The sequence below is a fragment of the Falco rusticolus genome, chromosome 8 (genome assembly GCF_015220075.1).
Source record: "Falco rusticolus isolate bFalRus1 chromosome 8, bFalRus1.pri, whole genome shotgun sequence".
NCBI lineage: Eukaryota > Metazoa > Chordata > Aves > Falconiformes > Falconidae > Falco > Falco rusticolus.
Genome location: NC_051194.1, coordinates 17328327 through 17352538, shown reverse-complemented (window position 1 = coordinate 17352538; position 24212 = coordinate 17328327). Strand labels below are relative to the sequence as shown.

General features: G+C 37.7%; 1 protein-coding gene across 1 annotated transcript in view; it reads left to right on the top strand.

Moving 5' to 3' along the window:
* Positions 1 to 24212, top strand: part of SLIT3 (slit guidance ligand 3) — a 531438-nt gene that overhangs the window by 52402 nt on the left and 454824 nt on the right. Inside the window, exon 5 of the mRNA XM_037398361.1 lies at positions 673 to 744. Within this exon, the coding sequence (XP_037254258.1) occupies positions 673 to 744 (72 nt within the window). The remainder of the gene's footprint in view (positions 1 to 672; positions 745 to 24212) is intronic.

The following is a 24212-nucleotide window of genomic DNA, read 5'->3' as shown; positions in this document are numbered from 1 at the left end:
TTACAATTGGCCAGTTGTGGTCATCAGTTTAAAACTTTACACAGTAATTGAGTAAAATGGGCTAATGTAAAAACATTAAAATGTTCTCTAAAATGTTTCTGGAAGAATCTTAAACTTTATGTTTCTGTTCCAAATCACCATGTAGATGTCTGGTTACCTGTGCGTACGTTTTATAATAGTGCTTATATTTTCAAAGTGAAGTTTTAAGAAAACTCTAAAAATGAACAACCGAACAAATTACTGTGTATATCCTGTAGAAATAATAGCTAATCTGGAAATAATCTCAGTTGGTCAAGAAAACCCAGGTACTTCCCGGTAACTGTTCCTCAGAGCTGTGAAAGCTGACCATGGGGCCATATGATTCAGTATTATTAGTACGCATCCAGAGGAATATTTTAAAAATATATTTGTATACTAATGCATATTAAAATATTCAAAGTTTGTGGTGACTGTTCACCTGACTCCCTACCTCAAGAATGTAGACAGGTGGTCTACAGATGGCATGGTCTGTTTGGCTTGTGTATGGATTATGTACACAATGCATTCTATGCTGAGCTCACAGCATGAGGTTTAATACAAAGGGACCTTCATGTGTTTATGCGTAATAGAATAAGCTGCTTAAACTGGAAGATAATCTAATTTTTTTTTTTAATTCTAATTGTAACCGTTTAGGCGTCTGAACAAGAATAAATTGCAAGTTCTTCCAGAGCTGCTTTTTCAGAACACACAGAAGTTAACTAGATTGTAAGTATAATCTGATTTGTATTTCTATTGTATGCCTTATTACATGGATTTGCATGTCTGTGTTTTGACTGCGGTGAGAGTTTTAATTTTTGTGATATTAGAATTGCTAGATAGTAAGTATTCTGAAGATGATGTGTTAAATTTACATGTGTGTAGTTGTAATTCAGTAGAGCATAAATATCAGAGGGAAAAAGAAACAACAATTTTTTTCTGTTTCTTATATATTCACTATGATGACTTAAAGGTGAATTATTTCAACTTTGTATGTAGAGTTATAGAAACCGTGAAAAGTGGCAACTTCTTATATCTAGTGTAGTCTAGATGTCTACGAAGAGAGATTGCATACTCTTATCTAAAAATGAGCATGTTGACATAATATAGATTGTTATCAAGTTTTTTTTTTAGTTTTAAAAATTATTTTGTTAAGGCAAGGCATTGCCAGGCAGACTAGCAAAGTATGGCAGCTGCCTCGACAGTCGGGAAGATGAGGAAATAAGGAGAGGTGAAGAATTTTTCATCTTGAAATTTTTAAAAGTGTGTTATAGGATGTTTAGATGGCATCAAGACCAGCTTGAACAGCAAGAGAAGACTAACATGAGCTTGGCTTTTTTGGGGGAAGGCATGGGGGCGGTGATGGGGTGGAGAGGGTGGTGTTAGCACAATAACTGGATGATTTATAAAATACATTTTTAAAAAAGAATAGAAATAAAATGGATGAGCAGGTGCCTGCACAGTTATTACCAAGTAAAGAATGGTCTGCCTCTCTAAAGGAGTAGTGAAAAGCTGTTTGGAATTGCTTCCTAGATCCTGCTCAAGTTAAACTCCTGATCCAGACAGTGTTTTTGAAAGATGTTGTATATGGTAAAACTGTTTTGTTTTGGTTTTTTTAATATACTTGAGTTTGTTTATGGAAGACCAGATAGTAAGACTTATGAAATAGCTAGTGAGATTGTAAAGTTACTACAGGATGGCTGAAACGTTGCTACATCCATGTAAAGTGTTTGTAATTGTTTTAATACCTCTATATGCAACACAAAAAACCCCAACCCCAACATTTGGGCAGTGCAGTAAATTTTTCTTTCTGTGGAAATACAATGATTTTTGAATCAGTTGACACTTTAAGAAGGTAGCCTCTTTATATATGTTTTAAAAGCAGGGAAATTGAACAGTGTTGTGCAGTGAGTGATACTGATTCAGTTTTGGAGAATTTCTGTAATAAACTTTGTTGTTCAGATTTGCTCATGAAAAACTGTACAAGTAAGGGAATGACATTGTTCTGGAGATTAAAAAAAATAATTACAATTATAGTTGTCTTTTCATCTTAAAATCTGCTTGAGAAATCTTTGTTGGACTTGTTTTTACAAGCTTTGTTGCAGCTTTTGCATGCACTAGAAAATATTTGCTCAGTGGATTTGCTAGGGCTGAGCGATTTGGCTGTATTTCCTAATGTTCTTTGCATGTTTTTGAAATTGTGTATTTTGAAACTCCTCTTGAGTATAAAGCATAAGCCAGTACTTGCAGATACCCTAATATAGTCTCCAGAAGACACCACATGTGTTTATTTCATGGAAGAGTTGCTTCATGTAGGTTGGTTGTCTAAGGAGATGGTGGTGTTTTCAAGATAAAAATTTTAATACAGTTTACATTATCCACTAATACAAAATCCACTTGAACACGTTGAAACTTCCCCTGTGACTGGTCACACTGTATATGGCTATCACTAGGCTGAAAGGAGCTTTCTGGTGCTTTGTGGTTTTGAGGGAAGGCTGTGTGTTGATAACTTGTGTGCATCTGTCTTAAAGAACCTTGCACAAAGAAACTGAGTGAAAGTAATTGATGCTTTTCAATACCTGAGTGTGTATTTTTTAGTACATGATATAATCAAGATACATTATAGTCCTTAACAGCAAGAGTAACAATTTTGCTTTTAGAATATAAAAATTGTAATAAAAACACATAAAATAGAATGATTAATATGAATACTGTATTCTGTAATGCCTCCCAATGGATGCTGTCGAAACATGTCTTTATTCACTGACATTCATTCAGAGTCTTGCTTACTGCTTAATAGTGCTTTAGATAGATCACTTTAGCACAGTTTGACTGTAGTGACTTTCTTTTTTCTTTTGAAGATACAAATATTATATAAATATATTGCATATTTTAAGTAAATATATCTTAGTTAATTGAACTGTTATACAACTGAACTGTACTTGGAACCATGTTTTCCAGTGACGGGGTAAGAACAAGAAATTTGCTACCTAGTAGAATTTGTAAAAATCACACATTTTTATTTTTATATGTACTTTGAGGAAAAATTAAAATATGTGTCTAAGGTGGTTACTTTCTATTTTTTGGGGGTGTTAATGTCTTGGTCCTACTGCTAGTAGATTTGAGTTGAGCTTTCTCACTTCTGTTATGACTTGTCTTAAATCCAGCCATGCCTGTCTACTGTGTTCGCAACTGGCTTTCTGGGTAAAACGCTTCAGTGCAGAGGCATGATGCTTGCATTCCTCTCCCACAACTGCTTTGACCTCGCCTTTCAAGAAGAAAGCATAGCTGAGAAAGTGATGAAAGGGAATAAAAAAAGTGAAGCAAAAATTGATAAAGAGGGATGGATGTATGGATGATGTGGATTTTGTGGAATTTATGAGGAGTGAATTAAAATGAATATTGAAAAGTGTAGATAATACTGATCTTAATTTTCCATAGAATAAGCGTGTTATTTCTGCTGCCGTATTTTCAAACTGTTGACTCTGGGCTACTAAGCTATTAGTCAATTACATTATTTTTTAATAGTTACAATCCTGATGAGATCTACAAAGTCCAAACCAGAGTATTTCAATTGTATAAGCTTGCTACAGCTCAAATGATGCAATATCTTAAGTACTAAATACTGCCATGCAGCACGCCCATAATGTACATTTTTGTTTTATTTGTTGAAACGAAGAGCTCATAATCTTGTCCACATAGCAAATGCAGATGAATTCAGCAGTGATTCCTACCACTGCTCTCTTGGGCAGGGATGCAGTGAACCGTAACAGCTTACAACTTGGTTAATGAAGATCCAAACTCATTTTTTTTTAAACTGTTAAACTAAGCACGACGGTGACATTTTAAGTTTGATAATGTGAAAGTTGGGCATATTTATTAGCATTAATATAATTTGGTGGAGATGGACTGACCTGCTTAAGCATGCAGGAATTTGTGTGCTGGCCAGTTTCAGGGAAAACCTGTTAATGTTTCAGGAATAGTTAAAGGTTGCAAAACAGACGTGAGGATTTTTCTCTTTGTTCCGTCAGCTGGGCTGGAATCTGCCAGTGACTTTACTGGAGAAACAAACTTTTAAATGTATTTCAGTGCAGAATCTTTTCAGTCTTCTTGCTGCTGGAAAATAATATTGTGGAACATTAAATTTTCCTGTCAGTGGTGTGCTTGAAAAGCTAGAGAACAAACCTGTTTGGGGATGTTGGGTTCTTTTGTTTCCTGTGCACGCTCTTTGCACAGTTGGGGACAGCCATGCTGTTGTGTCCCTGATGGTTTCCTTGTTTGCCACCATAGCATACTTATGTCAGAGCAGTGTGTATTTTCACTGAAATGAGGTTTTTCTGATAACTAATAAAATTTGATTTAGAATTCTTCTCAGATTATAACTACTTCCTCAGTCAATTGCTTAATTTCCAGGTACCTTTTGCCTTTTTCCTCCAAGCCTCTCTCGAAATGCTGAACTACAGGATATCCTTGTATCTTTTACAGTGTTACTTAGACTTCGTTGTCACATCTGGTTGATATTAGAAGCAGGAATATATATATAGGGGAATAAACCTTAGATGGAATGTGAAATGTCCCACAAAACTAGTTTCTTGTAAGGTTTTGAGCCTTTTCTTCTAGAAAGAGTGGCTTTGAGCCTCATGGATTTTGTTTGCTTTTAGTTTAAATAGAGTTTCAGATGGGGAATGAACTCTTGATTGGATTCTCTATTGGAAATGTTTGCCATTGTTCTGTTGCCTTGATTTCCTAGGTTTTAAAGCTCCTTAAATGTTTTATCTGGGGTAAATGATTAAGTAACTAATAATTCAAACTGCAGGCACTTTAAGTGAGAAAACTGAACCAAGGAAAAGGCACTTTTGATAAATTGAGAAATGGAAACAAGAAAGGTATTTTTTTGTGGTTTCAGATATAGTTTACTAATATCTAGCCATAAAGGAAAAGGTAAATTAATCTTAATACAAGTGATTAAATGCACAGAAAAAGTAGAGAAAACAAAAGCATGTCATTTAATAACTATAAACCCAGGTTTTGATTCCAAGTTAATTATTTTATAATATCCAAAACAACTGTGAAATTTATCAGCAACATTTGTAAATATAGCTTTGTGCATGCTGGAATCATGAGTTTCATTTGTGTGCAGAGCTGATGTACAAAATGATCATAGTGCATCTGCTTTTCAGTAAAAGCCAAGTATGCTAGTGGTCCATGGGATCCTAAAATATATATAAAAACAAAACAGAAGAGGGACGCCCCAACCCACCCCCAACACCCCAACATGTAAGAATATATTTGTTTCATTGTTGAAACTTCCATACCTAAAGCCAGCTGCTAAGTAGTCAAGATAAAGTTCCTTTGGCGGATAGAAAAATTAAAAGTGCTCTGAACTCAAGTCTTGCAGCAAGAATTAATGCCTCCACTGAATTTATAGCCATGGAACATTTGTTGGGTGTATTTACTTCTAATGAACTGTCTTAGTTGTCACTTGACAAAACAAAGCAGGTTCTGGAAACTTAAAGATACTGCAATCTGATACCAAAAGTATCAGATTAGTGGACGTATCCATTAGACTCTGAAATTGAGTAATTTACTTTTTAGCGTAATGTATCAGAATCTAGAATTCAGCCTAAAACTGAGTATTGTAGTGAGAGCAGAGCCCTGGGATCCTGAACTGAGGCAGAGCCAGTTCGTGGCTGTGCATGCATAATGCCTGTTGAATCTCAAGGTGTTAAAACTTTGTAGTTATGGGTGTCCTAATGTTATTGTATATATCTATGGTTATTTTCAAAGCAGACTAAAGTAGCAAAATCAAAGAATGGAGATATTGTAGACAAATTATTTGTTTTATTAAAATGGGTCAGCCTCTTATATCAGCAATAGCCACTTTATAACAAGTTGCTTGTTAATGTGGTGTAAGTATTTGTAGCACAGTGAGATTTGTCAATAAAGCTGCACTAGCGGGACTGCTTTTTCTTGTATAGGGGAATATTTTGAATGGTGGTTATGACAGATGGGGGGAAATGGTGAGTAAGTACTCGTAGCGTACAATACGAATTCTGTGGGTAGCCTTAAAAAGGGGCAATATTCAATTCTAACAGAACGACAGAATGCTTGAGGTTGTGTGGTAGGTTGACCCTGGCTGGGCTCTGGGTGCCCACCAGAGCTGCTCTATCGCTCCCCTCCTCAGCTGGGCAGAGGAGAGAAAATGCAGCAAAAGGCTCATGGATTGAGATAAGGGCAGGGAGATCTCTCAGCAGCTTCCGTGACAGGCAAAACAGACTCGACTAGGGGAAAATTATTTTAATTTGTGGCCAATCAAATCAGAGTAAGATAATGAGAAATAAAAAAATCTTTAAAACACCTTCCCCCCACCCCTCCCTTCTTCCCAAGTTCAACATCACTCCTGATTTCCTCTACCCCCACCAGCAGTGCAGGGGGACGGGGAATGGGGCTGGGGTCAGTCCCTCACACACTGCCCCTGCTGCTCCTTCCCCCTTAGGGGAAGGGTCCTCACACTACCCAGCCCCAGGGGGGTCCCAAGCCCTGCCCCAGCCTGGGTTTCTCCCCACAGGGCCACAGGCCCTGCCCGGAGCTTCCCCAGCGTGGGCTGCCCACAGGTCACGGCTCCTTTGGGCACCCCCTGCTATGGCATAGGGTCCTCCACATGCTCCTGCAGTGCTTGCAGCACCTCCTCACCCTCCTTTTTCATTGACCTGGGTGTATGCAGAGTTGTTGCTCTTACATATTCTCACTCCTCTCTTCCACTGCAATTGTTGCACAGATATTTATTTCCTTTCGTCTTAAACAGGTTATCCCAGAATGCTGGGATAATGATGGACTCAGCCTTGGCCAGCAGCAGGTCTCTCTTGGAGCTGGCTGGCGTTGGCTCTATCAGATACAGGGGAGTTTCTAGCACCTTCTCACAGAAACCACCCATGTAGCTCCCCCACTGCTTGCCACGCAAACCCAGTGCCAGTTGGAAGGCACCTCTGGAAGTCACTTTGTCCAGCCAACCCCCTGCTCAAGCAGTGTCAGCTGGAGCAGGCTTGTGCTGATGTCTGATGGCTTTCAAATATCTCCAGGAATAGTGGTTCCACAACCTCCTGGGGCAACCCGCACCAGTGGTCAGTCACCTTCACAGTAAAAGTGTTTCTTTATGTTCAGGAAACTGTTTTGTGGTATATGTTTACAATATGTCATACCATATAACTCGGGTGATTTGAAGCAAACTGAGTTTTAGATGGAGAAAAACATTTTGCAGTAAATACATTAGGAACGAAGCTTGGGTGCTGTTATTTGATTTCTAAGCTGGAGGTCATACAGCTTCAGTCCTGAAAACATAGGATACTTATTATAAGTATTATAGTTTCCTAATGATGTATGTATCTCTTAATTGCAAATTGATGTTTCCCAGGGACATGTCAGTAACTATCAGTAATTATGCTTTGCTTTTTAAAGTGCTAATGAAACATTAATTAGGTAATACTTCACTGAAAGAAATTGAAAAGGGAGATGTATCGCTTTTCCTTTAGGTTAATGGTTGTCAGGGATTATCTGGCATCTGCCTCCATATACAACTGCTTTTGGAAGGATGAAAGAAGAGAGTATGTGAGATTTTGTTAATTTGCACTGATCCACTGTCATTTGTAATGACATTTAAATTGTGTTTTTTCTGTTTGTATTTAATTTATTCCGTAAAAGACTCACATAAGTAAATGTAAGTACAGTACCTGGAGGAGTACCAGGAGGAATTGAGTATCTGTTTGACCTTTGTTGTTATTTTTTAAAGGGTAGATTAGAAACAAGAAAGGATGCTTACACAAGCATACACAAAATGTGCTGAATGTTTCTGAAGACTTTTCAGGCAAGCTTTTATTATTTTTGCTGGCTTTAGTACCTTCATTGATCAATTCTTTTCCTTGAGTTAGGTGTCAAAACCACACTAAAACTGTTTAGAAACAGTGTTTTACCCTGTAATTCATATACTTTGAAGGTACTAGTGGGAGGTATGTATTATTGTGTCGATGTGCACGCTTAAATGTGGCTTTAATGATAAATTTATTAGACACTGAAAACCTATGTAGTCTGTTTGTTTACCATATTGTCTTTTAGTTTTATTTTTACATGTTACTGTTTGCTCTCTCTTTTCTTGATATGTCTGCTTCCTTACGATTTTAGTGTTTGTGCAGTGTGTATATTTAATTTTGTGTAAGTACATGCATTAGGTATTTCCTAGCAGGAGTAGCTGGAACTGTTCGGTTACTGCTTTACTGATGAAGCTGACCTTGTTAAACATAAATATGAAGGTTTACTTCTAGATTCACTGTGCGATACCATGTCGTTTTATTGCACTGTGCCTGCAGTCAGAAGTTGGCTCAGGTAAGTCAGTGTCTCCTGGTTTGTATTTGACAAGTGTAGTGTGTATTAGATTTTACCAAGTCTGCTTTCCTTTGAATGCATTTATAGCTAAAATGTTTATTGTACCTAGGAGGTTGTTTCACATGTGTATGATGTGCCAAGAATTTTCTGCTGAAAGCCTTACTAGAACTGTCACTTGTAAACGTGCCTTTCCAGCCTGATCCTTAGCAAGCTACGTATCATATCATGACTCCTGATCAAATTCAGAGCCTTTTATCTCATGGATGTCAGCAGAAGCTGTCTTTGGAAAAGCAACCGGTTCATAAATTTCCTTAGTGTCCTTTTTATTTTCTGTTTGTTCTCTTTCTAGAAAGAAAGATCTCACAGACTGCTGACTTAGAGCACCATTATCATTTTACATTAAAGCAGGATCCTGACAATTCAATTGTTACATGAGTCTGAGTTATGGCGTTGCCATGACAAAATAGCATGGGCTCGTAACAGTGTGTTTTTGTGGTTTTATCCACATCCAATAATTGTAGTTTTACTGTGTATAGATCACAGCAGGTCTTTTTAGAAGACAGTAAATAATTACAGTAAGTGTTTGCTGGTCTCTAGGGTGCACTTCTGGATTGAGAAAGATGTGCATTAGGTCAGAGGCTTATGCTGCAGATAGCTGGATGACATTTACACCATTTATCAAGCTAGAGTAATTTTATATCTTCTTTTTGGCTCTAGTTGTAAATAATGTGTATAGCAAATTTAATACAAATAGACCAGATTTGTTTGGAGAGTCCAAGGTTTTTTCCTGTCTAAATTAGTGCGGAAGATTAATTTAAAACAAATATGAATAGACGGGTTTTTTTAATTATTGTGAGAGTAGAAAACAAATGAAGACATGTCAAGAAGCCAGAAAGCTCCCTCCTCAATGCTACTTTTTCCCCTGTGTGAAATCAGTTATGTAAAATTATACTGTGCAGATGTCTTCTTTCCCCTCTTAGGGGAAATAGGCATGATTGGAGAAGAAAGGATGCTCCTTGCAAATATTAATCCTGGGTTTTAGTGGCATCTGTCTTCTAAGGAGACAGCTATTGCCAACTTTTGTGATCAGGTCATCTTATCACGAAGCTAGTTAAGGTAGTTTGTGGAAAAGGATTATCCATTTCCAGAAGAAATACCGCACATGCAGATTAAGGATAAGTCTGCTTTGGAGATGAGTTGTTTTACTCTATTAGCTGAGTAACTGCTGACTTTCATTTTCACTGTTTTTTCCAATGCTTTTAGAAAGGTAACATGCTCTTTTGGTTGGTGTTTAGCTCAAGAAGTCAGGAGGCTCCTAATTTGTTAGACTGATTTGCTACTAAGTGGTTTGGTAGTCTTACAGTGTTGCTGAGTGTCAGTTTTTCTGAATGTAGGATTTTTTAAAGCACTCAAGCATATTCAAGTTTCAAATCACGTGTCTTGTAGATAACATTAAAAATGATTATATTGTTATTTCCTGCTTAAAACAATCTTGAACTGGAAAATGCTTCGTTTATTTTACTAACACCAGTAGCAGCCTTGTAAACTTACTAAGTCCAGCTTGGGACTTTACATCAACAGGGCTGTTGTACATAGTTCCTGATGCTTCTTAAGATTCTTCTTACTCTTAGTATCAAAAAAGAAATACTGATAAAATTCAGTATGTTGTCAGTACATCCAATTAGATGTTAATTCCAATGAGAGTTTTTTCTTTTCTCTACAACCAATATTTGAGAACATGCTGGAGATGTTCAGAAAAATTAGTTTTTCTGAGTTTCCACAGGCTGTTTTGCTGCTTCAGCTGAGTTATAGCAAAGACAATTTGATCGGGACTCCATGGTTAGTCATCACCTAGATAGCTGGAAGCACAGTTTCTGAGGGTGGTCATGAGTGCTGTGCCAATTCTGAAGTGCATCCTTTTTAACAGGCTTCAACTTCTGTGTTTAGAGTGACAAGTTAAAACTGGGGGGAAAAACACAGTGACTCAGCTTCTTGTTATGATGGCTTTCACATGACTGAGAGCTATTACAGAGTTCTCAGAATACAATAATTGTGGGTGGGCGTTACTGGCTTACCATTTTCTGACATTACCCTTTAGAACTTTGTTCCTTTGCTTCTGTTAGCACCAGCTGAAGTATTGTAGCTCCCTACAGCATTGTATTCTGGTTCCTCTGGCTTGGTTTGTGGGGATGGCGAGGCTGGGAGGCATTGTTGCTGGTGGCCTCTGCAGAGTGGGAAAGTCACGGGGCTGCTTTTACTAAACGTGACAGTGGATTGAATAGCTGTGTAGATGGCACTCAGAAAATACTTAGGTTTTATCGGCAAGTCTGTTAGTACTGCAGGTATTCTGACCTGATAGTTTATAAGCAGTTTCTTTTCTGGAAACTCAATAGCCCTGTTAGTCTGACTGTGTGTGCTCGAAGTTTGTCAAGAGTCGGATTTACTGCATTTGCTATGTTAACGTGGCTTTTTGGCCTTGCTTACTAGAGCTAGTCTGCAAATGTCCACACGTCATGGTGTACTTGCCCATAATTTATTGCTATAAGGATATTGCTTTTCTTGTTTATAAACTTACTTTTAATTGATTAATTCATATGTGAGTATTTTTTGTACTTTCCCCATTGGCTGGTTGTTGAAAGGAGCTGAAAAGGGGTTTGCTGAAAGCTCAGTTTTGTAAATGGCCCAGAGCTGCTAGAGTCCTGCCTACAGTTTAGAACGAGCAATGGAAACTCACTTATAAATTTTCATTACTGCAACTAGGATAAAATGCAGAACAAATATAACTTTTTTTATTTCCCCTCTTTTTTTTTAACAGAGGATTAGAGTAGGAGTGTTGAGCATTGTTTTCACATTTGAGGGCATTTCCTTACACAAGGTGAATGTAGGATCAGATTTAATTGGTGACCTGAAGCACAGACTTATCTGCATAACAGGAAAAATATAATAATGATAATGTAAATACTTCCATTGTATTCTATAATAGGCTGTCATCCTGAGGTTAAAGATCAATTTGCATTTCATTGTCTTGTAAAAGTCCTTTCAGATACTTTGGAAATAAGTTGCGAATAAGAATTGCTTTTGGTGTGCGAGTGCATAACAGAAATAGGGCACACGATTATAATTCTAGAGGTACTAACAAGGGTTAAATTAGAAGTGCTGCACATGAAGTCTTGATTTTGATCAGTGACTTTAAAAATGAAAGGCCATTTCCCATCACCCGTTTTTTGGCATCTAGCTCTGCTGCCTGCTTTTTCACAGCAGCAGAACTCTTTTACCTGCAGAGATTTATTGTGCATTCAAAGTACCTCCTGAGTTAAGGTTATTGTGGGTAAAATGATGCAAAACCAAATATTTCCTAGTTTCAGTTCTCATTTGGTTTCCTTCTTGAGGTCTGTAATGTGTACAATGGGAAGCTTAAGTTAGGCTTGCTTGAGCTTTTCAATATGTTTCACAGGGGTAATAGGGCATGCCTGTTTAAAGTACTTCAGACACTTAAAGGTCACCAAAATGAATACTGGTATTACTTTTAAATGCACTAGGTTTGCTTTTGAAATACAGTCATAAATGATCCAGGGTTTAATTATGATTCAAATCTCCGTCAGTTGAGAGAAGCCATGGGATTGTAGCCTGAGGCATATGTGTGCCTGTCAAAAGGGTCAATGTGGAGCTGAAGCAGGAGGTATTTGATCTAGAGCCTGATGCAGTTTCATGTCCCAAGCACAGTACATTGTAAAACTTACAGGAGTAGAAACTATTTGTGCAACAAAATTAAAATAACTCTTGCAAGTCATTAAATGTTATGGTGCTACAAGAATATATTGGCAAGGGCCATTTATTATCATCTCAGTCTTATGAGTAAGATGAGGATGTCATACAAGGTGTGCCTTTAAGATGCTTTTATTTTCGAATTCAGTGAAACACACTGAAAACAAAGGTGTTTAGCACCTTGTGTTATAAAAAGTCCATGAGTTGATTTTTAATGTTTCCCTTACCTAATACTTTGGAACTTAGTGAGATTATTCAGTGATTGCTGCTGTTGAGATTTTCTACAAGGAAAATGCAAATACTATTGAGAAAATTTAACAAAGCATATTTTGAAATAAGTACCTGTCTTTTGCTTTGCTTTGTTAAACTCCCTGATGGGCTCTTACTAGAGATGTATTTATGAAAGATTTTCTTCAGGAAACAGCTGATACGGGTTTACTCCATCCCTATTGATATATGAAGGAATGTTAAGTTTAATGTTTTGAGTGGTTTACATGCAAGGTACAATGTCAACGCTTAGTGAATTGTGAGGGGGAAATGTTGAAAAAGAAGGCATCCAATACGAGACCAAATGTTATGATTATACAGTTGGTTTCTTTTGTTGAGAGAATAATCTTGTGTCCTGCCATGCAATCACATGAATAGAACTCCCTGTTGTGTTAGTTCTGATAATCATCACTGGGTCAGTCCTGCCTCAACATCTGTTTTTTTGTACTGCTGGAAGTGGAGAATTTTACTGAATGCACTAGAATGTTACCAGTCTCCAAGCCCTAAACTAATTTTTCTATAACTAGCTTATGCACATATTACTTGTATCTTTGAAAACATTAGAACAGGATTTCTGCTTTTTTTCTTGACTCACTTGTGCTCATACCATCCTATTCTACTTTTTCCCAAGAATTGCTCAGATAACCCCGTACCTTATATTCCCTTACTGGGAGCAGATCTGATGGGATATTGTGTGAGGCTTTTTTTAGCACTTAGGCTTTTTCTCCAGAAGTGGCAGCTGTTCCAGTGGCTGATCTTGACGTTATTTGAACCGGGTACTTGTTGGTCAGTTGGAGGTACTTCATTTAACTTCCCTTCCTTTACTCTAGAGGCCTCATATTTCTTCTGCTATATTAAATACTTCTGTGACTGCCAACAACTACACTTGACATACCAGTCCCAGGATTTTTTCATTGCAATAAGATTGGCTGTGATAAAACATGTAAATCTAGCAATGTCATTTTACTGGGTTTATTGAGAGGACATAGTGGCACATCGGTGTCCAAGGGAGAGTATTGCTCCAGAAGACAGTGCCTCACCTGAAGCAATTGTTATCCACTAGATCTCCATCGTTCTTTTTTGTCATGACTTCTGTGACTGGGAAATGCGTGTGGTACAGCGTTCCCATTTATACTAACCCTTCCTATAATAAGAACAGAACTGCACTAACATTGCTCAGGTAGACGGTTTAGTTTTGACTTTCAAGGCAACGTTTATCAAGTGTTTTGATAAAGTGTAATTTATATGCATCAGTAATTACAGGCTCCAGAGGGACCATAGCAATAATGTTGGGTTTTTGTTTTTTTTTTTCCTGACACGACAGGAAACAAATTTCCCATAAGCCTGGGGAATGCAACAAGCCACTTGCCCCTGTTGGTGGTGGACTTCAAAGGCGAACAATGTTTCTTTTTACTGGCCTCAGGTTTTTCACTATTTTATCTTCAAAACTGGTATTTCAATTGCTGGAAGGGCATTATTCACTGCTTATTACTCTTTTTCCCAAATGTCATTGCTAGTTTTTAAAAATGAGGACCACCTCACTCTCCTGCAGCTGCAGCTTATTCCAGCTCCTATTTAATGAGGCAAACCAATTTCATTGTGTTTAAGTAAGTGCATGAACACAGACGTGATCGCTAGATTGTCTGGCCTGTGGATAGCAGTGACTTACAACAGGCCTTGTGTCTCACATCAAACTTTCCAAAAATACGAGCTAGGTTATTTTAAACTTTGGAGTTAAAAGCTTGGAAATTGGGTATGTAAATTAATACAATTTTATGGAAAGTGTAAATAATATACCTTTAAAATTTGAGACTTACTTGTAACCAGTTTGGTTTTTAATATCTCTTCATTCACTTCATAGAGTCCTTTCCTTCAAAATAATGAAATTAAAAGGGGAGAAGGATATCTGTCTTCCTTTAAGGCACATTGAGCATACCAAGATGTATGGAAAAGTGAGGATTTATGACTCTAACATGACACTGTAGACTTGTCACAAAAATGAGAAAGCAGCTCGGTTAGCAGAGAATTTCTATAGCGTTATTTCTGTGTGTGTATACCAGTGGTTGAATGTCAGTTTGGAAGGAAGAACGCCAAAGCAAGCTGTCCTTTAGGCTTTCAGCCTGCCATGTCCCTTACATAAGGTGACCTGAAAGGAAAACACAGTTAAAAACTGTGGGGAAGCAATTTTTATTTATGAAAATTTCAGATATTTGTACTAAAACAAGCGCTTTCACTTACCAGTGAGTATTCAGATGCTAGAGACATTGGTGACTACACTGAAAATTTCTGCTGAGTTGCATAGCCATTGTCTTATTAGTTCTGTATAACTTTAAATTGCACTTTTAAAATTATGCAACAGTTAGATACTTGACTGTTTTTTTTCAAGTAACTTTCCATGAAACACAATGGACTTTATCTGTACAGGTTGTGGAGATTGGTTGTAGAAATAGAGACAGTGGCTTGGTGTGAGTCAGCAGTCCCTAGGTTGTTAAGAGTTGGGTTTTTTTCCCCACTAATGTGCCTAACTTTTAAGGATTTCATATTTAGTATTATATTGGCAAGCTCATTTGTTTCTTTTTACTGTAGAAGGAGATATTTCTGGTTTTCTTGCTGTCATTTAAGAAAGAACGGAGCATATTAACCTCATCTAACTTTGAGGCTGGCTGTGCTTTGAGTGGGAAGTTGAATCATATGACCTCCAGAGGTCCCCTACAACCTGAAATAATATGTGGTTAAATATATTTACAGTATTTAATGCTAGGGTTTGGAAGCTTTTAGCTGTTTCAAGGTTTGGTAGTTACTGTGATGGGAAACTAGATTGTGGTGGGTTTCTTCTTTTTTCTCTCTGTCTTTTCTCAGTCTTTTTTCCATCTTTTCTCGTTCCCCCATTCTATTCTGAATTTAAGATTAAATGTAGTAGACAGGATTTTTGTGGGTGCTGGAAGATACTGTGCTTAAGAGGTGCAAGATTGCACTCATCACCAGGATCTTGCGGGAGTGTGAGATGAGGGTTTTCAACTCCCACAAAATTTGAAAGTCAGCAGGAGCCAGAATTGATGAACTGCTGCTAAAGAAAGTAATTTTTAGCTATCTTCTACCCTAAATTGTGCTGTTTGGATCTGCTTGTAATATTGGCTTTGGTATCCTTTTCAGAGGTAGGGTGTACCTTGGTGTTCAGTATTTTTACATTTTATTCCGCAACAGCTCACAGTGGGAGAAGGTGATTTGCTAGGTCCTTTTGCTGAATGTGACCCCGTTCTGCTGTGCTTAAAGCCACCTTATAAAAACAGAATGACTTAGGTAGTAGGCTCTTTTAGGATTATTATGTAATATATGCACATATAAGCGCTTCCCAGTTTTTCCTAGAAAATTTTTTAAAAAAGCGGGGGGAAAAAAAAAGGGGGGGGGGGGGGGGCGGGTATAGATCTTATATCATGTCCTCAGAGTTTTCCTTCCTGAGAGCCTTTTCGGAGTGGATGTGGCATGGTAGCTTGAAATGTTCCTATGAGAGCAGACATTTCCAGGATTTTTTTCTGGAGGACCTGTGTCTTCCTGCTTTGTGCAAGAGGAAAAGTTATGAGATCCCCAGAAAGATGTAGTTTGGGATTGGTACTGCTCATAAAATTTGTAGCCAGTCTTGTGGGTCTTGCAGTAAAGATGGCAGCTGCAGGTTGGCCACTAGCCCGTTTTCGTTCCTGGCCGCAGTCTGGGCACTTCTGGCTATATCAAAAATGTGGGTATCCATTTTTTTTGAGAACACACATTACTGATGCTGCCAAGTTTTACAGTTCTGCTCTGTGGCATTTTTGTGTGTGTATCTGATGGTAAAATTTGTAAGAAGGGCAAATTGGTCTCAACCTTATGATATCTAAGAACATAGCCTTTGAATTTAAATGATATTAACTTAGTTTCAGTTTGCAACTACAGAAATAGGATTGTTCTCTCTCTGATCTTAATCTGATGATTTAATTTTCAAATTTATTTCCAAACAGCCTCTAAGGTAATGTTACTACCATGTCAGCAGTCTATTTAAATTACATAAAAATCCCAACTATTTTAAAAGCATGGTTAAAGGGAGATGTTATCTTAATGTCCACTGGGTTATGTTGAATTTCAGACACGTTTTAATCGACTACAAAATTATGCCTATGTCACAAGTGCGACTGGTAAGTGAAGCAAAATGAATAGATTCAAATAGGCCCAAACAATATGTAAAATGAGATGGTGAAGCATCAGAGCTGGGATGACCCTGTGAAGACAAATGTCTCCAAATGAGTCTGTAATCTTTACTATCATGTGTGCTTATTTAAAAATACGAAGTGTATTCCATGGTGTTTTGGAGATAAACATGTTACAGCGTGCATGTTTTGAAACTTGTGGTAAAGCTCCAGCTAAGGAAAATGTAATACTATTTCTCGCATGATTATCAATTCATCTGATACTGAAGGGAATGACTCCTTGGTGGTGCCTCCAGAAAGGCTCAAGTTATGTTAGTTACTTAACTTAATTCAGTTACTAAATTACATCCTTTTAATTAAATGTCTAACTCAAAAGATTTTTTTTCTTTGCAAGTAGTGTTGTTTTTTTTTTAAATAATTCTTTTAAAAAATAATTAAATAATTTTAAAAATAATTAAAAAATAAGGTACGGAGTTTGTGTGGGAGCCATGTGTGTACAGAATCATAAGAAATACTCCAAAATCCTAACATTTTTGTCATGCGGATTAACTAATTACTTTAGCGTTCTCAGCTGGTCAGCAAAAGAAATGCTGTTTAGACTGGTATGTCAGTGACAGGTAATATGTGAATTAATTGTTAACTGAATGAGACAAGTACTTGAATTTTAGGAAGGTTTATTCTAGAAGAAAAAATATCTTAAATGGTTTTCTCTTTTAATATTTATTTTTTTTTAAATAAAAGAGAAAGTCAGATTGTGAGTTGACTAAAGCCATTTAATATTATTTAGTGGCTCGTCATTTTACGTATTTATAGTCTGAAGCTAGGCATCGTTTCAGAGCCGTGTAGCTCTCCTGCCCACAAAGAGAAGTGGGTAATTGTCAAGATGGTTGAAAGCTATGCTACTCTACTTTTCTTCAGGGCATGTATGTGAACTGTCTTGTTTGGGTTTTTGTTGTTGTTTTCTTGTGGGTTTTGGGGTTTTTTTTTTTGTTTTTAAACAAGAAACCAAACAAAAATAGAGGTTTGAACTATTCTGCTCGATTTACAAAAATTTTGTTTTGTGCTTCCATTTCCCTCTAACAGAATTCAATATCTCTGTTACAGACCTGGGTTAGATCTTAGACAAGTTGTGTTTGTGTCAGCATATGAATGACTAGGTATTGAAAAATGAGTGTTGATAATTCAGAAACTCTAATTAATGTTGATTTTTATCGTCAATAATTCCAGATAGCATAATTAGCCTAAATTATTTAATTCTTAAATTATTATTTACTTGGTTACTTTTAAGGGGCTGCAGATAATTTTGTGAGTCCTTATTTTTACCAAGTAACTTCTCATGATTCCATGCATCCCAGTTTTTAGCATGCAACTATGATGCTTTTTGAAAATAGTGCATTTATGTATTTCTTAACATTTCATAGGGTCATACGTTTTATAGTTCAGAAGAGAAAATGTAGAAATGGCATTTGAGGCGCAGTGCTTTTATTTCCTTTGATTATCCCTATTGTACTTCGGTATTTGAATAAAAAGATGGGTAATGTCTTTTTTACTTATCATCGACTCTAACTGCTTACTGAAAAATATATTTAGAGACTTCTTGTGGGAATTGGGGCTGGGTTTTTTTCAGGATTTTATGGAAGTATGGAAAATTAGTAGCTTTATTTCACTTGTGCCTGGACATAAAATATTAGAGGACAAAAGAGCGATCCATTCCCTGAAGACAGTAGGCAGAACCAGGGTGTGACAGCCTGGACAAGTCAGTCACAGGAGGATCTTGTGGCAGTCGTTTTATTCTAGTATTGCAATTCTGGTGTCTTCAGACTGACTAATAGCCGACAGAAGCCTGGTCAGGGGCCTGCTGGATTTCTGAGCAGGAGGCTCCATGTAGTGCGGATTTCCATTACTACTAGTCTGGGATAGCGCCTGCTGGTTTACTGCAGCTCCACATTTGTGGGTCACACTGTAAACTAATATGAAAACATGCATTTCTTAACTACCTGAAATAAAAAATAGCAATAAATGGTATCATTATAAAAGTTTGAGAAGACACGTAGTCCTTTTGAAGCTCTTACCAAGAGACTGTTAAAAAAACCCATCCAACCACACAAAATCCCCTCAACCCAGACAATTAAAAAAAATAAATAATTGTCTTTTATTATGATGTTTTTACAGAGCTTAGACTCCATGTTCTAAATATACCTAGTTGCAAACAGTCAGAAGAGCAGCTGGGGCTTAAATGCTTCTGCTGTGCAGAGGTGCCTTTATACTTGCATATTTGATCGCGTGTCATAGCATGGGATTTGTTTGAGGTGTCTGCGGAGTCCATCTCCTGTAAATCTACATGATTTTCTGCTTAGCGTTTCTAACTGTTAGGTAATAACTTGGGAAAACAAAAATCTTGCATGGAAAAACTCTTTCTTCAGAAGCTACCAGTCGAGTGCTTGGACTGATTTTTAAAGTAATGTTGGCAAATATTAATTATTGGGTAATAAGGCAAAGAATTTTGGAATGTGGTGAGCAAGACTCAGTATCCTGATTGGAATTTTCACGTGAATTATTTCAATGGCTTGTGTTGTAAATAATTGGATGATATTTTTGATTGGGTAACTTTGTGTGGATCAGTTTACCGTTAGACACTACTGGTGTTAAGAGTTGGTGATTTTTTTGGTTTGGTTTGGTTTTAGGTAGCCAAACATCTTTATGTAATGGTTGTTTCATGTATGCATATATTTTACTGACTCTCTTAGGAGTTACTTTTTTCCATCACTGATGTTGTATGTTGTGCTAATGCTGAGTTGCTCTTGGAAACCTTTTTTTAATATGGACGTTCAGACTTATTCAAGAAAAAGTAATGCTTGATGAAAACAGTGTGTAGTGCAACAGCCAAAACACATTATAAATATGCACACTATTGTAGATTTCATTAAAGTGTTACAATAACGCTACTATTTGCCGTGGGATTGTCATATTACTGGGCTATTATATAAACAGCTAACTCGTGAGATTCTCGGGAGTTTTTGAATGAAAGCTTTCGTAGGCTTAAAGATTGCTTCTTCTGGTTTTCCATAGGAACATTAGGAAAATCAGACACTACTCAATTTGTCTTAAATTGTTGAAGAATAAGAAGATTTTAAAAATACTGATTTGTGATCATACTGTTCCTGAAGTACTGATGATTTTTCAGCAGTTATAAAACTTAATTTTATACAGTGCTTAAATACTCTCTGAGTGTATAGGCAGGAAACAAAGGGTTTAGCTGTCCTTTGCCTTGAAAAGTCATGGATTTTCTTGTTTAAATATTATGAACTTAAAATGGTAAAACCTGAATGAGTGATCTAACCACCTTCAATTTTTGTTGTAATTTTCTTCAAAGCTACTAATACTATCCACTTTTTATGCCATAAATGACATGGATTGTATCTTTCCCATGGTTTCTTATATTAATACAAAAGAAGAAAATAAATCGGAGCTATTTTTGTGCACCACTGAAGAGAATGTGTGATAGGTTATTAGGTGAGCCTGGAATGGCAGCCAGGCTGTTGTTTTAACTTGAGAGAGAAATGTTAAGATTTCACTTACCTATGTGCACAAAGTATATATATATACATATATTTATTTATTTATTACATTTCAAAATCAAATGTTTTAAAGTGTGTATCAGGTAAAGGCACCTGCTACTTTTGCTGTAATTTTGCAGTTTGAAATGCAGGTCTGCAGAAGAAACTGCTTCCCCGAGGGAGTTTTTGCTCTGATTGTGGGTCAGTAGTAAGTGTGGAAGGTTTCCAGCCCTGACACTGTGGGCTATAGGAGGCTGTGCTGTTGCAGCAGAGTCCGGGGAATGGGTGTTATGATTGACAGCCTAAGGATACAGCAAATAGTTTCAGTATGGTGTGGCTAGTGAAGTCGAAAGGGCAAGTTTTGGAGAATTTCAGCTATGTCATGGGAAATGGCCACAGCCAGACTTCTGATTAGCAGTAGAGTGCAAATCCTTTGGGTCATTGCCAGGGTTCAGGAGGGCAGAACACTGCTGGGCTATCAAATTGTTGCCATACTTTGTTTAAAAGAGAAGGGGGGGGGGGGGGGGGAAGGAAAAACCCAAGAAAAAAGCAGATTTCTCTTTTGGTGTCAAGCGTGCCATCATTTTAATGCTGCTGCCATGTACATCCTAAGCAATGCATGGGGAAAAATGGGCTGGAACAAGTGCATTTAAATCATGAAGATATTGGGGGAATCTGAGGACTTAATAGCTACTCAGCTGCTTTTTCTTTGGACTAAAAGATTTCTCTCATGAAACAACACTGATTTTTGTCTTACAAAATTTACCTACAGCAAGGGTAGTTTTCACGTATTAGCAATTCCAAAATGGTTTTGAAGTGATTTTTCTGAATCCTAAATTGAAAGAAATTGTGTGGCATATTGAGGGAATAGGGGGAAATATTTTAAAGATTCTTTTTTCTTTTTTTTTTCTTTACAAATATAAAAATATTCTGCAAGGACACTAATTACGACTGTAGGCTAAAAGCCAAGCAGAAAACTGAACCTACTCTCAATACACTAGCATGCATTAAATTTTTCTTGTGTGAGGCAAGCTGTCGTAAATACCTGCTATATTGGTTAGACCTGCTGTGGGTGTGATTTGTGAGCGTACTCAAGTAGAAGTTTCCTGGTTCTGGGACATTGCAGTTTTCCAAGTCAAACCTCTTTATTCATTCACCTCAGTTAAATAAACAGAGGCATTTTGTTTTGCACTTCTGTGGTTGCTTCCCAAACCACAGTGTTACGGATCTTGGAACAGCTCTTTTGTGAAGGTATAAATAGAATGAGGTTGGGCCATGGGTCTCTGAGACAGGTGGTGGCTGACCATGCTTCTTGCCACAGTCAAAACCATTAATTTACCCCTCACCCCATTTCTCTATTGCTTCTGAATTACTCCAGGAACAGGCTGTACATTGGGTTGATTGTGCCAGCTTGTTTCACCATAGGAACCCACAGCGTAAGGAGTTAGGCAGGCCCTTCCTGGATCACTTCCCTGAAAAACAATGAAATGCGTGGGTGCTTTCTGTTAAGCATCCCAAAGAGCTGCCAGAGCTCTAGACTCACTGGCATTCTTCCTATCTGAAGTTTTAGTCTAAATGGCTGCGTTCCTGCTGCCCTTGCCCTGAGTCAGCCCGCTGTGCCCTGCGGTAACTCTTAGTGGCTGCGTTTGCTGAGCATCAGGGTGCTGGGAGCTGCTGGTGGAACTTGCTCCTCTGCCTGATTACCAGAATTGACTGGGGTGGGGGGGAAATAATATCCCTTTACCTGGGTTAACTCTTAAGTTACCCAGCCTTGTTTCCCCATCACATGCATAGGCACTTCTGGCAGGGCAGCTGAAATGGGGAAGGCTGGTTACGCCAGAACCGCAGCTGAAAGAAATGCTGACCAAACTGTTTCCAAAGAGCCTCTGCGTCAGGCCTTACCTAATACTGTGATTTATTTCCTGATGACTGGGCTTCTTTTATTTATTTCTTGTTCCTCCTCGCACAATACTAATGACATTTCCAGTTGATCTTTCTGATTTTTCATTTCCTTACATGTTTCAACTTTCAGTAAATACAGTTCTATTCTTTACTCATATGGAAGTTACAGAAAACTTTCCCTAAAAGTGAGGCCTTGCAATTTACATGTCAGTGATTATTTTTTGTTGTATTACTCTGATTGTTTGAATTAATCTGTCCAGCCTATTTCTTTAGTAATTGCATGGCATCTACTGGTTAATGTTTCAAGAATAATACTGTCAATGAGGAGAGGTTTGCAGACTTCTCTGCCAAATGCTGCCTAGATCTTGGAATTCTTTCCCACGTGGAACTTTCCTTCTCCCACTTCTCTGCGCAGAACAAGGGGAGGGAGCAGTATCGGCCATGACTCACGACACAGAGCTTAGTATCTGCTGTGGAAGCTCAGAATTGTGTTTGCCGCAGCCCGAGTTTTAAATAAGGGAGTATTTGCTGACCAGCTGAGAGCTTACATGAAGCGCTTGGCTGGAGGAGACACTTTAGGTCTTCACAGTGCTAATACTGATGCATGTATGCTGTTTAAACCCCCCAAACCTGTGAAAGTGTAAGTAATATATAAAAAGTGTTCAGAATGAATCTGTGTTGGTTTTCATATATTTTTATAAGGTTAGGTTTAAGTAATATCTGCAGTCTTGTAAGCTGTTGTTACTGCCTGAAATTCATGTGTTGTCTCATGAAAAATGTGAATTTCTTAAATGAGATTTTTTTTCACTAAAGAAGTAGCGAAACTAGAAGTGATAGCCAGAAGCTGCAGTGAAATAAGATTGTTCACCTGTGGTGACATCTGAGTCTCTGGTTTGGTTGGAAACAGGATTTTGGTCATGTCTCATTCCTGAAGGATGAACAGAATAGATGAGCATGAAATGCAGGTGTGTTCTATATTGTCACCAGTGTCCTCCATTGTGGACTCTGTTTGCATAGAACGATATGCAGGATCTGAAAGGTATTTCAGAAGAAATCTTAATGCAGGGATTAAGAGGCCACCACAAGAACTCCTAGCCACTTAATACTGCAGTCAGAGGATGAGGCAGTGCTATGCTGTGGAGATGAATGTGTTCCAGTGTAACCAATGACTAAAAATACTGGTGGTTGAGGCAAATTTTGGGGTGTGAAGTGAAGGGAAGAACAGGTAGGAATTGCTGGACAGCCTTCAAAGGATGGAGACGTAACAGAGCCACCTGGCAGTATATATTAATAGGTCTAAGTTTTCTGCGTTATTAAGATGAAAACTTAAAAATGCCCAGATGTGTAAAAAAGATTTGTAGTTTAAATGTATGAATACTGTAACAATTGGCGCACACAATGACATTGAAGTATGGTTTTAATTACATTGTTTTCATGTAGTACTGTGTGTGAAATATTTTGATCTCACATAGGAGGAAGAGTTAGGTCTGTAACAACTGCGTGAATGGTGTGAGAGAGCTTTTCAGTGTATTTCTGTGCCTGGAAAAACTGGCATGTTGTTCCCTGTCATCAACTCAGATGCGAAAAGGAAATGTACAACTGCTGAAAGTTGTGCAAAGAATATGGTAAGAAATCTTCTGTCTTTGAAGATCTCCATATGTAATGTACTCACGCATGTTTTGAAGATGACTTGGTTCTTGGGATCCCTGAAGGTATTAAGGAGGAATGCAAGGATGTATCTAGCAGGCTTGTCTTTGGCAACAGTTTAACAGCACACAACAAATCATAAAGCAAATGCATAAATAACTTACTGTCTGTCAAAATTTAGCATAGTTATAAAACTGTCCAGCTGCGTTTTGTGACCTGTGTGGTCTGTCTTCTGGCAATTAACACGCCGGAAGTGTAACAGCTAATGTTCTAGAAATCTATCTGTAAAGAACTGTCTGAACTGATGGGTAAGGCTTGTGTTGTCAGAGATTGGATCATGTTGTTTTAATAGCAAAACATACATGTTTTTCCTATTGGCTGACTTATTAAAGTGAGGCTAAAATTCCAGACTAATGTGTCTTCAAAGTAGCAAGACTACTAAAGTTCAGCTGCTGGAGGGAGAGGTGTGCTTGAGGAACTATTTGATGTGAAAATACGTGGCTTG